Source organism: Phyllopteryx taeniolatus, chromosome 3 (genome assembly GCF_024500385.1).
Source record: "Phyllopteryx taeniolatus isolate TA_2022b chromosome 3, UOR_Ptae_1.2, whole genome shotgun sequence".
Lineage (NCBI taxonomy): Eukaryota > Metazoa > Chordata > Actinopteri > Syngnathiformes > Syngnathidae > Phyllopteryx > Phyllopteryx taeniolatus.
Window position 1 is genome coordinate 22,064,803 of NC_084504.1, and position 16,085 is coordinate 22,080,887.

Here is a 16,085-nt window from a genome sequence, read left to right on the forward strand (position 1 = left end):
AGCGTCCTGTAAAAAAAAACAAAAAAACAACACAGTGTGCTTAAAAAAATCAAATGAGATAGACAGCCAATCAACTGTCAGTCAAGTGTTTTGTAAACAGCACTAAGAATGTGCCATCAACGAAGCGCAAGTTAATCATTGTCATGGCTATGGTTGTAAAATAGCAGCTCTGTCAGGATTCTGAAATAAAGATTGGAACGTCAAACTCTTTGTGTATAGCGAATTTGTTTCCTCTTCGTACTGTGACATTACAGATTTTACCTTTATCTTCAGAACTTTAGTAGTAGTTGCTGATACATTGTTCTGAATAGACTTTTCAGCGACATATGGCTGAGTCTGTCTTTTCAGACAGCAATACAGTATGTTTTCACGGCTTTTGACACGTACAACCAGGACCAAAATAAGAACTACTATATATCCTGAGGCTCTGGAGATAGAGTGCAAGAATGAAAGGAGATGAAACTTTAAAAGGAACATACTAACTCTCTAGGGCCTACTGTGGAGGAGCCACAGATAGGAACCAGACTTTCAAGAACAAGTTTGACCAATCAGGTTGAAAAAAGAACGATGAGGAAAAAGTAAGAGCAATCTACAGTACAAGTGTTTGGGAGGCGAAAGTCAGCAGATCAAGCTTGAGCAGATGGTCACTGTGAGCGTGTGGACTGAGATTGAGAGCCATCCATTCCCGACACAGCCGGCAAAGATTGATTAGGGGCTGAGAATGTGAAATCGTGTTTTTTATAGAACCTATGGAAGCTGAAAACCAGTTGGCTTAGCAGAAGAGTCTCAAAGAACAGTTGGTGATTCAAGGAAAACACCTTTAAAAAAAAAGTACACAATGACATCTTCGAGTGGTTAAAAGAAATATAGTCTTAGTTTTTGCTGGTTACAAGGATGAAATTCAGAGCTTCTGCAACATTAACAATGCCCTCTGGCAAAACAACGAGACGGCCTGTTGGAATTGTTTGGACATTTGCTTCTGTATTCAACGCACAGTGGTGCCTTGAGATACGAGTCGACTTTATTCCATGTCCACGCTCGTAACTTAAAACACTCGTATCTGAAATAATTTTTCCCCTTTTGAAAAGCATGGAAAATGTTGTAATGTGTTTCTAATAAGGAATATAGCACTTTATAATATTGTACTTTGTAAAAACCTACAGTAATGACACAATTACCGAAAATGTAAAGAATTAAACCGTTTTTGGCACATTCCTTTTCCCCCAATAATATTTGATGTCTCTGATTATGTTGGACCCAATTTATTAAGTTTAAATTAAATTGCTGAATATAACAGTGTGGTCGTTTTATGTGTCACAATAAGTTAGATTCAATTTCACCAAAACTGTGAGAATCAACATCCCCTATAATGTAATTGGATGCTGGGTCAAATAATGCATATGGTCAGTTGTGAGTTACATAAAATCTAGGAAAAGAGAACTTTGTTCAGTTTTTCACAATGGCCCATATGGTGTCTACAGTGTAGCACAGCACAAGAACAGCTAAACAGCATTATTGGAGTATGTGAACTTTTGCCAATGCAGCTCAGCTTCCCAATAATGTCATATTTCTGCTGAGATGACAGAAATTTAGAGTGGTAACTATGTCCAAGTGTAGAAAAAAAATGAATGAATTATTTTTTTCCCCGCTAAGACAAGCAGATCTGGTTGCTTCTGATTCAACTTTTCATACATGACTGACTTATCAATGACGGCATTAATCTGAACATTTCAAGCAGGGGGCAACAGTAAATGGTAAAAGAACAAATTTCAGACGTAGTTTCACTAATGGCAACTAAAGACTCTCTGGTTGTTAACAAAAAAAGCTCATTAGCAGTCTTCTCCTTGTTGTATCTCCATAACACCTTCAACTTTTAAAATACCGTGTTTCAAATGGATTTTCCATCCTGCCATCGCAAGTCTCAGCCAAAGCCTCCTACAAACCACTATGCAAAGAGAACATAAGGGCTCAACATGACTTAAGTGTTAACTGAAGGTTCTGCCATCTTCCCAAAATACATGCATGCAAAATCACTCACCGCCAACTGCTTCCAAAATAAAAGTATGGGTGACAATCTGGGCCTGCAGGTCGAAGTGAAGTGTGGCAGCAAGCGTAGGACGAGGAACAATTAAAGGGTCTTGCCTGAAGGTCGAAAGAACATGCATGGTAGGTTAATTGACGACTCTAAACTTCCCGTATATTGTGAATGTGAGTGTGAATGGTTGTTTATTTATATATGCCCTGCGATTGGATGGCGACCAATTCAGGGTGTACCGTGTCTCTCGCCCAGTTAGCTGGAATAGGCTCCATTATGTCCGCAAGCGGTACGGAAAATGGATGGATGTATGGATATTCATCTGTTTGATTTCTGAACAACCAACCTTAACGGCACTGCCGCTATGATGAGGTGAGGGGCGAGCAGTGCTAGGGAGTAGTGGACCACCTCTGTTAGACTTCCTCCAAATCCGACATCTTTGTTCCTGAACAAGAGCTCCTCTGTGAGCCAGGCGACGTCACGACACAAGACCGACATGCTCGCACCCTGCCCAGAGGAACGAGGGATGAGTCTGGTGCCAAAGTGAATTTATCAATAACTCCAGTGGAACCTCTCAAGTCAACTGCCTCTGAAGTTGTGCAGGTTCCGGTCCCTGTGTGGCTGTTTAGCATTATCGTGTATTACAGTATTTATTAATTTGCTTGCTAGTTAGCTCTTCAAAGTTGATTCCTCTCTGCTATAACACTGGGTAGAAAGCCCACATTGTTTACATATTTGTAGCTATTAACATTTAGTTACTTGATTTTTGTTTGAGTTTAATATGTCCTCATGTTTTTCCTTTTATTTCTCCCGACCAGAAGTGGGTAGTAACGCTACATATACTCCGTTACATTTACTCAAATAACATTTTCCATAAACTGTACTTGTCAGAGTACTTTAAATGCACCGCACCTTTTACTTTTGAGTATTTATGTGAAGAAGGATTGATACTTTTACTCCGTTACAATGATTGATATGCCGTTCGCTACTTTTATTTATTCATTCTTGCGTGTGCACGTCTATTTTTAGACTCCATCTTCAACTTTCGCATAGGGTGCCTGTTGCGCCAATCAAACGGGTTTACCAATGTCATTTGACTCCAATTTAGCAATCAGATGACACAAGGCATTCACATGACCGCGCACGTAGCCGTTGCGAGCTAATCAAAATGACTCATTTTTCAACAATCAGATGACACAAGGCAGTCACATGACCGCGCACATAGCCTTTGCGAGCCAATCAAAATGACTCATTTTGGGGTAAAAACAGACTATTTTACAGACTCCAAAAAACAACAGTTTATCATGCAGCTCTTAAATTGTGACTGCTCAAACTTTGATATTTCAGCCCACTTCAAACTTGAGAAAAAACCTTGCAGTAAGTTGCAGATGTTTCTATTGCTGTTTTGGGAGTCGATATGGCAAAATTAGTTCTATCCCTACGGTGTCGCACACCCACACGCACACACAATCGATAAGTCTGGTCAACAAACAGCTTCTTCATGAAGTAATTTAAGCGAATAAAGAAAATAATGTTTCTGTAGGGCCCAATGTATGTGGTGTTGGTTTTTGGGCAGTTAGAAATTGAAATGGTGGCAGGTGTGTGTTGACTCCCATATATTATTTTTAATTTTATTTTATTTGATGTTCATGTTCTGATTTAAAAAAAAAAAAAAAAAAAGTTAGGGTTTACTACTCTTTACTTGAGTAGTTTTTTCATTGAGTACTTTCTTACTCTTAAGTAAATATTTGGATGACTACTTTTTACTTTTACTTGAGTCACATTACTCTAAAGTAACAGTACTTTTACTTGAGTACAATATTTGGCTACTCTACACACACCTCTGCTCCCGACACAACCATTAACCATTTGTGAAGCAACCTCTACAGTTCCAGATTACCTGTATTCCCTCACGTTTTTTTGTTGTGTGTAGATGCCAAAGGACCAGAATAAACAAACCAGTCAATCGGAATACGAGTCTGTGTTCTCCAATAGGAGAACACCCCTCTGTGCCCTACCACTCTAAAATAGAACTAGCTGGACTAGCTTTTTTAGGATACTCTCTGCTATAACGCGGTTCCAGCCAGCAGTGTTGTACCTGAATCTGAGTTCAATGAACCAAACTTCATGATCTAGTTCATATTTTGTGCAAACGGGAACTAAACTTAGTTTATTTCTGCCTGATGAACGTAACTGAGAACACGCTCATTCTTGAGCCTGTGAACGGTTTTCGAACAAAAGGTCATTTTCATTCAAGAATGGCAGGTTTTGTTAGGGACTTCCAGGACAAAACCCTTCTAAACACACTATATACGAGCCTTCATATGTCGGCAGATAAACTCTGTATTTGGCAACCAAGTCATGGCCCCCATTCATGGCTGGCCCGTCGCTGCTGCGTGAGAATGTGAGGTGCGTTCAGTTGATATGTTCTTCGGTGGTTCTTTTGTGCTAAGAAAACTATTATATGTATCAGAATGCTTTAGTTAAAACGCACGATCACGCTGTCATGATATGGAATTTATTTTGTTTTATAATGTACAGTAAGAATAGATAAAATATTTTGTTAACATAGTCAGCCAAAGCTGCGAAAAATGCAAAGTTATCAATGTCATTTCACCATCGTTCCTGTTATACGGTGTTGCGTGTTTTTGTTTACACATTAAGCACAAACGTTTTTGTTTCAATTCCTCATTTTAAAAAAGACGATTCAAGCAAAACGTTTTTCCTCATGCTTTGATTGTAGGGTCAAAGCTGCAGCTGGCTACTAATGTGGACAGAATGGGTGGCAACAATGGGAAAATGAAATGCGAGTATTTTAAGGGGACTAGCCTGTCAGCAACATATATTGAGAAAAAGCAAAAAAGAACTATGAAGTAGTAGTTCAAAATTTTGAATTATGAAGTGAACTAGTTCATTTTTGGTACGGGAACTGAACTTTGAACTAGTTCACGTAGAAAATGAACTTTCCAAACACTGCCAGCCAGACCTGAGACAAGTGTACTGTATCACCCAATCACCAATTTTGGTGTTTTGCAACTTCATGTCACGATAGCTTAGCAATTACCATGGCATGGCATGTCTTTGTCCTCTTAATTACTCCTCGCCCTCTCTTCGTGATAACAATACTTGTCAGAAGTGTAGCTTATTCGCTTCAATGGAGGCGATGATTAGTGACTTTATTATATTTATTTACAGTATACAGTGGGTACGGAAACTTTTCAGACCCCCTTAAATTTGTCACTCTTTGTTATATTGCAGCCATTTGTTACAATTATTCAAGTTCATTTCCCCCTCATTAATGTACACACACCACCCCATATTGATAGAAAAAAACACAATTGTTAAAATTATTGCTGATTTATTAAAAAACAAAAACTGAAATATCACACAGCCCTAAGTATTCAGACCCTTTGCTGTGACACTCATATATTTAACTTGGGTGCTGTCCATTTCTTCTGATCATCCTTAAGATGGTTCTACACCTTTATTGGAGTCCAGCTGTGTTTGATTATACTGATTGGACTTGATTAGGAAAGCCACACACCTGTCTATAGAAGACCTTACAGCTCACAGTGCATGTCAGAGCAAATGAGAATCATGAGGTCAAAGGAACTGCCTGAAGAGCTCAGAGACAGAATTGTGGCAAGGCACAGATCTGGCCAAGGTTACAAAAAATGTCTGCTGCACTTAAGGTTCCTAAGAGCACAGTGGCCTCCATAATCCTTAAATTGAAGACGTTTGGGACGACCAGAACCCATCCTAGAGCTGGCCGTCCAGCCAAACTGAGCAATTTGGGGAGAAGAGCTTTGGTGAGAGAGGTAAAGAAGAACCCAAAGATCACTGTGGCTGAGCTCCATAGATGCAGTCGGGAGATGGGCGAAAGTTCTAGAAAGTCAACCATCACTACAGCCCTCCACCAGTCGGGGCTTTATGGTAGAGTAGCTCGACGGAAGCCTCTCCTCAGTGCAAGACACATGAAAGCCTGCATGGAGTTTGCTAAAAAACACCCGAAGGACTCCAAGATGGTGAGAAATAAGACTCTCTGGTCTGATGATACCAAGATAGAATTTGTTGGCCTTAATTCTAAGTGGCATGTGTGGAGAAAACCAGGCACTGCTCATCACCTGTCCAATACAGTCCCAACAGTGAAGCATGGTGGTGGCAGCATCATGCTGTGGGGGTGTTTTTCAGCTGCAGGGACAGGACGACTGGTTGCAATCGAAGGAAAGATGAATGGGGCCAAGTACAGGGATATCCAGGACGAAAACCTTCTCCAGAGTGATCAGCCGAAGGTTCACCTTCAAACAAGACAATGACCCTAAGCACGCAGCTAAAATACCGCAGGAGTGGCTTCTGAATAACTCCGTGACTGTTCTTGAATGGCCCAGCCAGAACCCTGACTTAAACCCAATTCAGCATCTCTGGAACGACCTGAAAATGGCTGCCCACCAACGTTCACCATCCAACCTGACAGAACTGGAGAGGATCTGCAAAGGAGGAATGGCAGAGGATCCCCAAATCCAGGTGTGAAAAACTTGCATCATTGCCAAAAAGACTCATGGCTGTATTAGCTCAAAGGGTGCTTCTACTAAATACTGAGCAAAGGGTCTGAATACTTATGGCTGTGTAATATTTCAGTTTTTCTTTTTTAATAAATCTGCAAAAATGTCAACAATTCCGTTTTTTTCTGTCAATATGGGGTGCTGTGTACACTAATGTGGAAAGAAATGAATTTAAATGATTTTAGCAAATGGCTGCAATATAAAAAAAGAGTGAAAATTTAAAGGGGTCTGAATACCTTCCGTACCCACTGTAATGTAAAGGAATGCGCAGTGGCTGCAGTTTGTGCTTGCATCATAAAAACATCATGTTTCAGGAGTTTTATTTTAGTCCCAAAAGTCTTTCAGACCAAAACCGAAAATGCACTTTTGGGTCATTTCTGGCCGAAACATTTTGGTGGCCAAAATTACAGTGCATCAATCGTGAAAAGGTTATTCAAAATTGCCTGTACATCAACTATAGTTTGTATGGTCGCACCGGTTTGACCACGGAGCACAGGGATGACAGATTTACCTTGCGGTGTCTGTACAGCAAAAGACTGGACAGCAGATTAGTGGACATTACAGCCATGCAGGAGGTTGCAGCTGGGAAGAAAAGCACAACTGACAAATCAAAGAAAACATACCATTGGACAATGCAAACATGATTAAAACATCTCACTGGGGTTCATTTACAGACCAGCAGAGAACATTATCTCTCACTTACAGAAGATGAGGTGGGCAGCAATGGCAATGCTGAGCTCGGTCTCCTGATGAGTTGGCTCTGTGGTTTCTGACGCAGAATGAGAAGGCAAAAGCCACGATATCTTCCTCTGACCAAACTCACTCTCAGTGCTTGATTGAAAAAGCAAACAGCCAGAATCAATATTGTATCAAGTGTGAATCCTTTGTAGAATTATTGCGAGGGCAAATACATATAACGTTAACCCAACTCTGCAGCTGGAGATGTCTTTAACTTTAATGCCACAATTGTGGATTATACAACACATCTTTCAGTGTCAGCGTGACTCTGCAACCCACCACTGTACACTACCTGCTCAGCTACAAACATTAAGAAGACACAGCGACTTGCCGGTGTGCACAGTGGAGCATTGAGCGGTGCCCTATATTTCCCTCAGGAACACAGAGCTAAACAAGTGAATACTGGAGCAGGTGGCCCACTTTGATTGAGTGGCCCCACTGCTCTTTAATGGCGCCATAAGTGCGGAAAGAACTTGGCTGAGAAAGAATCATTTGAAAAATACTGTATGCGGGTGGGTGAAATAAACTGATGGCCGTATACAATTAGAATGAGTTGTGTTTTAACTACTATGTGCAACAACAGATGAAAATAGCAGGGCCTCATTGAATGACAATATATTAAATACATGTTCAGTCATTGCAGGTCTAATTTGACTTGTGGCTAAACTGCATTTCAAGTAAAAGGATTTGCTTTGACAAGGATTGAGCATGTTTATGGATGACAGAAGTTTATCACGCGCTAAATTACACTGCTGGACCTTGGTGTACGCCATAAAGCTCAAAGGAGCTTTGTGCATCATTGCTTGGATAGTGTGTAGCTGAGAGAGCATATTACATCTGTCACTGTTGCTTGACAGGTTTGACAGTGCCACCAGTGATACAACTACTTACAGTATGTCAGGTAATCATTTCCTCGTATGATGGCTTGCACCAGAGCTTGTTAATGCCGTCAAGCAAAAGAGAATGAAATTACATGCTGATAACAACCTAATCAAACCGTACATTTTTTACCATCACTTCTCATCTCACTTAATCATTCTGTTTCTTTCGTTTGCACGCAATCTCGGAGGAATTGAACTTTCCACTCAGAAGCTGAGCCCGGCTCTTTGAGGATGTTATAATGAACTTTTACTGCGTAAGTGCCAGATATTTTTTTTTTTTTCAAATGCTGGATCAAAATAACATCTTGTGGCAAGTTTACAAGACAAACAGTGTGCATGTATGTGTGTGTGTGTGTGTGTCTGTAGGGGCAGATTACCTTTCGTTGAGGATAACAGGCAGCAACAGGTCCTGTAGAGGGCGCCATTCAACTACTCTGCACCTGCCTGATGCGTACATCTCCTACACGTACACCCACGCTCGCATGCACGCAGTCACATGCACGCACACGGGCACACGATCTATCAACACACCCTCAAAGGCTACTAAGCACCAACTAAATCATACTGAATTATTTACTTAAGCAATGACTTTTGAGAACAGATTATCAAGCATTGTGTTAAACACTATAGCTTCTTTTAATAATACTATACATTTACCTCACATTCCCTTTTAGGTGCATTTAACTGGCCTACTATAGTGCCTTGTCAACACTTAAACAGTACAAATATATATTCTTATTACTGTAAAATCATAATCATTCATTGCTCATGGGTCAGGGTTCATGGTCTCATGGAACTTTCTGGTCTATATTCGCCATTTACTCTGAATCATCCACCTTCATTGTTTATACTTAAACATTTATAACCAACTGTATCCGCTAATACTTAAGCCCCCATTTCACACATTATGTTGATGTTGCAAATTATGGGGTTTGTCTTAAGAAGACAAGATATTGTCGCTGTCGGGTGAAACCTTTTATATCCAAAAAGAATTTGGGAATATGATATAATCACACTGATTTGCCTTTGTGAAGTATTAAAGGCTATTTGAATGGTCTGGGGATTGGCATGAGCACAGACTTTGATATGGACGGCTGCCCGGTAAGAGTGTAATACAGTTGTGATTTTTTTGCGTACTGTATTAAATTCACGATTGAACATAATTTTTGGGAGGTATTGTTCTGATGTTGGTGCATAACGATATATGTTAGGAATATAAGGTATAATACCAACTTGAACGATGCAGTGTTTGGTAACTAAAGCAAGATGCCGTTTCTAATTTTGTGAGAAGCGAGGACTCAGACGGACAGCCACCATATACTCCTAAAGTGTGTTCACCTTAAGAGAAAAGGGCTGTGCGAGATGGATCCTAACGATTCCTTCTGGTTTTCTCCAAAGAAGAGACAACAGCCAGCGAAATAGACAGCCAACCTGTGAAGATGTGCAAGAGAAACACTTTTAATACAAGTACATTTGGAGATGATATCATAGTGAGGCTTCACCATTAGGAGGGACATTATGTGCTACCATTAATGAGTAGAGTATATGATGATGGATAAACATCACAGAGTGTTGAGTGCCAATGAGAACTTAGGTATGCTACAATGGGGACGCATCTGAATGACTGAACCAAATGATGGGGTGACAACCTTTTTATTGCAATTAGCTGAAAGTTACACCCACTCTCAAGTGTGGCTCAACAGAGAATATAGGCCAAATAACCATCAATGACATTAACTGCATACACCTCACCTAAACAACATACAGTTGCCAGCAAGAACACAATTATGAGACGACACTTCATCACTACCTTTGTAATTTTTTGTTTCATTTGTCCTCTAAACTCAACTTTCTCCCTAGGACATTACATTAAATGATACAGTAGCTCTTATAAAATCTTGAGGGTGCGTTGTGTGTTTACATCCATTTACCTGCGTGTGCATTTCTGGCACACAGTCATAGGAGATGCCCACAGGGACCAGACTGATATCAGGGACAGACTCCTCTTTGATGAGCTGCCTGATACGAGCCAGCCACTGGCCCCCTTGACCAGACTCTGCTGACACACCGACACTTAAGGCTTGGCCCTCATGTAGCAGCTCACGTATTAGCTGAAAAGAGAGAGAGAGAGAGAGAGAGAGAGAGAGAGAGAGAGAGAGAGAGCGAGAGAGAGAGAGAGAAAATATGTTATAGAAGAAGGTCTGGAAGGTCGTGACAGTTGGGAGCAATTAGCATAAAATGCCTGCCATGCATATTAAATTATACATTAGCTAAATGACAGGTCAAGGCCTTGCTGGGAGAATGAAAAAACATGAAAATGTGTTTGGGGCAGCTGAGGAGAAGAAGTCAAAATTTAAACTGGATAAGGAGCACATATAAAGGAGACTATGGGGGCACTTCCCTACATTCAAAATATCCAAATTATGACACAACAAAAGCTAAACTGGACAATAAACAATAGAGGTCTGTTAACATTGAAATACACCCAATAAACAAAATTGCTTACAAACATGCAGCCAATATGCTTTTTCACATTAATTGTCAAAGAGGGGAAAAAATACACACAGAGTCTCTCATAAAGAACCCGTTTGTTTCACCAAGATTACAGTTTTGTGAATTAATGACTGGCAGAGCGCTTTTATTAAGATATATCGTAATATATACCTTAATAAAGCCGGTTACACCTACAAATAAAACTGAAATCTTCAGATAAATGATACGAAGCACCAACGGCTAGCTTGCTAAACACGACAAGGAAGATGGTGATCAGGCGCTGAGCACTGAAAAAATGAGAAAGAAAGAAAAAAATAAAGGTATGTAATTACTTGAGAAGTACAAGCAAAGGAAGACAGTTATTTGCAAAAGGAAGAATAGTAAGTGTGGTGAGGCTGGGAAAGAAGAGTTTAAACGATGGCTTTTATTTTGATTGAGGAGCTGAACGTGTAAGGAAGAAAAGAACATCAGCACACCGAAAGACAAATTACAAAGCCAGGTGGCTATCTTGTGCTTACCCAGCAATTTTACATGATCACCAGCCTGAAGATTTTTTCCCTCCAGAAAAATGCATTAGCATCATGTTTTATTCTGATTCATGACCCAGACCTTCATTTCCATTTATTTGTGAACAGGCCGTTTGTCTGTTTCAAGACACACGGTTAAAGAGGAACTGCTCCAATAGTCAGGCTTGAATAGATTATGCGGTGAGGTTGGATTATTTACTTTATTCTATGAGTGGTGAGTCAGAGAAAAGGGAGCATGGAACCTGAATTAACCTCAGATGTATTTGCATATGAAACTAAAGCAGATGACTGGCATGAATTGTCATCTAAATTCATGCGGGAGAGCTCATCGGAGAAAGGAAAACAAACTGTTACATTTAACCTCATCCTTGAGACAACATGCCAGACTTACAGAGGTCACGACAGGCGCGTAAAGATTGTCCATCTCTGCATCTTGCTCGGTCGCTGCAGACGGCGGCAAGAGGATCACGCCAATTTTCTGAAGGATCGATCTGAAGGAGAATCTACCATGCATCATTTCACACCAATCTTTGACATCTCAAGACATTATGACACGTCAAGACTAGGGATGGGCCTCATAACGCATTTGTCGGTTAACTGATTGATAACAATTGTGTCGCGTATATGCAACTGTTTGTTGATGAACTGGGCAAACACTAACTATGGCATGTTTAGGGGCAACTAGTGCTCCCTAGAGAAATAACAGGTGAGTGATCAGTTAATGGCATGTTAAACATCTCCATACTTAAACAAAGACCCTAGATCCTATTTAAGATATACAGTGGTGCCTTGAGATACAAGTGACCGGACTGACATGTTTTTTGCAATATCAGCCGTAGTTCGTACAATTTTTTGCTTACTGGGGCAAAGATTTTACATATGTGCACTGTACCGTGGCAGTGAACTCAACTCACTTCACAACAAGCAGTAGTTTGGCAGATAGTGAACAATTTTTTAAAACAAAAAAGAGGCTTCAAGCTCTTTATTGACACTCCCAGTTGGAGTTTCCTCTCAAGCTAAACAGCAAACAAAGATGATTACACGTGCATTTAAAACAACCACATAGCTTTGTCTTAGTAAGGTCAGCTTAGCTTAATGCTAACGCACAATACAAAAAGCCATAAACAAGCTAACAAATAGCATCGGTGTTGCGGCGTTATAACCCTTAAAGCAAAGGATATTTGAACACTAAATTGTGGAGCAACACCCATCCATCCATCCATTTTCTGAGCCGCTTCTCCTCACTAGGGTCGCGGGCGTGCTGGAGCCTATCCCAGCTCTCATAGGGCAGGAGGCGGGGTACACCCTGAACTGGTTGCCAGCCAATCGCAGGGCACACAGAAAGAAACAACCATTCGCACTCACATTCACACCTACAGGCAATTTAGAGTCTCCAATTCATGCATGTTTTTGGGATGTGGGAGGAAACCGGAGTGCCCGGAGAAAACCCACGCAGGCACGGGGAGAACATGCAAACTCCACACAGGCGGGATTGAACCCCGGACCTCAGAACAGTGAGGCTGACGCTCTAACCAGTCGGCCAACCGTGCCGCCTGTGGAGCAACACATTTTGAAAAAAATATAACATTACTCACAGGTATATAGTATTTAGCCTTTGTAAAAAAACAAAACAAAAAAACTACATTACTCCAGCTCACTGAGTCAGTTGTGAAATTCTTCTTGTGCGTCTGTCTGTATTATACAGTTCCCCAGTGGCTAAGGCATGCATGACAAAAGGAGATGCACATCCATTGAATTGAAACAAAAAATGTGGCCAAATACATTTTCTGTAATTTTAGTCGATTTAATTATGTCATTGCTATATCTTTTTAATAGTACAATATAAGAGAGTACTATTTTTTCTTATGAAAAAACACAGAAAGGTAATTTGAGATTTGAGATTGAGATTGATTTGAGAAACAAGTGTTTTGAGGTACAAACGTGGTCACGGAATGAATTAAACTCGTATCTCTAGGAACCACTGTTTTTGAAATTATTGTCACCATTTCTGTGAATATACAGGACAGTTATGTTTACTTGTTATCACAGTACTGTTTTAGATAAATGTGAGGGAAATTTGAGGTTGTTTTTTTTTTTTACCTGAGGAAGGAGTTGTAGATTTGGACTGGACAAATTGTGTATGGGACTCTCAGGTTGTTACAGAAGAGCACCAGAGAGATGAGAACACTGTCCATGATGCTCTGACGCACATACACGTAGACCAGCAGCGATCCCTGAGTTATATAACAGAAGCAGCTTCTCATAAGCAACATTCATCACATTGCGGTTCCATTGTACTTGTAACAATGCTGTGTCATGCAGATGTGTTGGGATTAGGGGAGGGTAGTATAGAAAAATAAGGTGGAAAAAAGAATAAGGTTTGCCGAGGCTAAAGTTAGACAGACTTAATGTGCCCTCTAACATTATGTACTTTTCTACATTCAAGTTATTAAGAAATATGATACATCCGCATGGTCATGTATAAGCAACTTCATATTAGGCGAAATTCTATTATTTTTTTGACTTGGAAAATCAGATTTTTTTTTTTACAAATTACAATTACAAATTACAAATTAAAATGGAATTATCACAGACTCGACTACATATCCCCAGACTACATATCCCCAGAGAAATAAAACATGGCTGTACTTTTCTAGCTATTTTAATGAAAAGGGAAGTAAAACCTATAAAAAAAACATTTTTTTAAAAAGGCAGGCAGAGAACTCTGGTCTTTTTATTCCCATTAGCGTAACATCATTTTATAATGACTTACTACCCTGCTTATTGTTCTGCTTTTAAAGTATCTCACACTTTTATAACTTCTTTTGACTAGAAGAGGGGCACTCTGAAAAAACAAGTACTTTATTTTCTGTTGTACATGATTCAAATGTGTTAAACTGATGAACAGTATCTTTTCCTCGATAATAAATGTTAGTTTAAAACATTTTAGTACAGTACATGTTTGAATTAAGTAAATTCAAAATACTTTTTTTCCAGTGTAGCACGAACTGGACTGACTAAAAGGGTACTGATTATGCAGCTCACACTTTGGTGTCTCAGTTCAGTTAATTTGCCGTCTGTACTTCTAGCTGACAGCTCCTCTGTTGTTATTCCTAAGTGTGTTAAAATGATTCGCTAATTCAATTCATTTGTATTCTTCATTTAATTTTCTATTTTCCTCTTACTGAAGGGATAAGAGTGGTGACAAAACTAGATTCTGAATGCCTATTTTCTTTAACCGTAGATACAAACCACTCACCTTACGCAGAAAGAAAAGAATACATACTTGTGATGTGTACTGACCTGTATTGAAAAATATACTTTTTACAGAAGTTAATATTGAAGGTGAGGGATGACAGATGAAAGTGCCATAAGAGAAAAGCACGAGTGTAAAAATATTCCAAAGACTTCCAAAGAAAATGTTATCATACGCTTGAGAACAGGGATTTGCACAATAGTCCATTAGCTGATTGATTGGTTGATTGTTAAGAATCTATAGTTGTGTGGATCGATTGATTAATTAGATTGGCTCTATTGATTTAGTATCAACTAGACTGTGACCTCAAGATCACCATAATGTCAGACATCCTTGTTGTTACATAGCATTTATTCATTAAAAAAATTTTTGTGAAAAGATAATTTTAGACATTTTTGTACATACACACACACACAGCGGCTGAAATAAGTATTTAGCACGTCACCATTTTTCTCACTAAATATACTTCCAAAGGTGCTATTGACCTGAAAATTTCACCAGATGTTGGGAACAACCCAAGTAATCCATACATACAAAGACATTTGAAAAAAATAAACTCAGAAATTAAATTGTGTAAAAATGTGAAATGACAAAGGGAAAATGTATTGAACACATGAAGAAAGGGCAGTGCAAACAGGCATGGAAAGACACCTAAACTCTATCAATAATCAAACAGCAATCCACCCCCTTGTCAGTGCAAATGAATATAAGATACTACAGTCCTAATTGATTGCCTACAAAAAGGTCTCATTGACAAGGTGTGAGTCAAGACACAGTTCATGATGGGTAAGAGCAGAGCGCTGTTTCAAGAACATCGCAAACTAATTGTTGCAAAACATAATGATGCCACTGGTTACAGGCGCATATCTAAGCTTCTGAATGTTCCAGTGAGCACGGTTGGGGCCAAGATATACGTAACTGGAAAGCCAATCACACCACCATAAATTTGCCTCGATCAGGTGCTCCTCGCAAGATTTCTGAAAGAGGAGTACAAAGAATAATCAGAAGAGTTGTCAAAGAGCCAAGGACCACCTGTCGAGAGCTTCAAAAAGACCTGGAATTAGAAGGTACTGTTGTCACAAGGAAAACGGTGAGTAATGTAATCCGCCGCCATGGCCTGTATGCACGTTTACTACGCAAGACCGCATTGCTTAAAAAAAAAAAAAAAGCATGTCAAAGCTCGTTTAAAGTTTGCCGAACAACATTTGGACAGGCCACTTATATACTCTGAGAATATAGTCTGGTCGGAAGAGAGCAAAATTGAACTGTTTGGATGCCATAATGCACACCACATCTGAAGGAGAAATCGCACTGCACATCACCCTAAAAACATCATACCAACAGTGAAGTTCGGAGGCAGGTACTTGATGGTGTGGGGCTGCTTTCCAGAAAATGGTACTAGTAAACTTCACATTATTGAAGGATGAATGAGCAAATGTACCGAGACATTCTTGACAAAAATCTGCTGCCATCTACGAGGATGATGAAAACGAAATGACATTTCAGCAGGACATTTCAGTGGACATTTCAGCAGGATAATGATCCAAAACATACTCCCAAAGAAACTTTCAATTAGTTTTAATTGCTTTATTT

The 16,085-nt window shown here is 39.7% G+C and overlaps 1 protein-coding gene across 5 annotated transcripts in view; it reads right to left on the minus strand.

The window, feature by feature from the left end:
- The window catches only part of gpat2 (glycerol-3-phosphate acyltransferase 2, mitochondrial), a 90,932-nt gene that overhangs the window by 15,257 nt on the left and 59,590 nt on the right, over window positions 1-16,085 (minus strand). For all 5 annotated transcript variants that reach the window (XM_061767626.1, XM_061767624.1, XM_061767625.1 and 2 more), the window contains exons 9-17: window positions 13,337-13,470; window positions 11,628-11,727; window positions 10,148-10,327; window positions 9,555-9,647; window positions 8,594-8,676; window positions 7,301-7,428; window positions 7,109-7,179; window positions 2,382-2,542; window positions 2,039-2,142 (exon numbers count right to left, since the gene is read on the minus strand). In XM_061767626.1, the coding sequence (XP_061623610.1) occupies window positions 2,039-2,142; window positions 2,382-2,542; window positions 7,109-7,179; window positions 7,301-7,428; window positions 8,594-8,676; window positions 9,555-9,647; window positions 10,148-10,327; window positions 11,628-11,727; window positions 13,337-13,470 (1,054 nt within the window). The remainder of the gene's footprint in view (window positions 1-2,038; window positions 2,143-2,381; window positions 2,543-7,108; window positions 7,180-7,300; window positions 7,429-8,593; window positions 8,677-9,554; window positions 9,648-10,147; window positions 10,328-11,627; window positions 11,728-13,336; window positions 13,471-16,085) is intronic.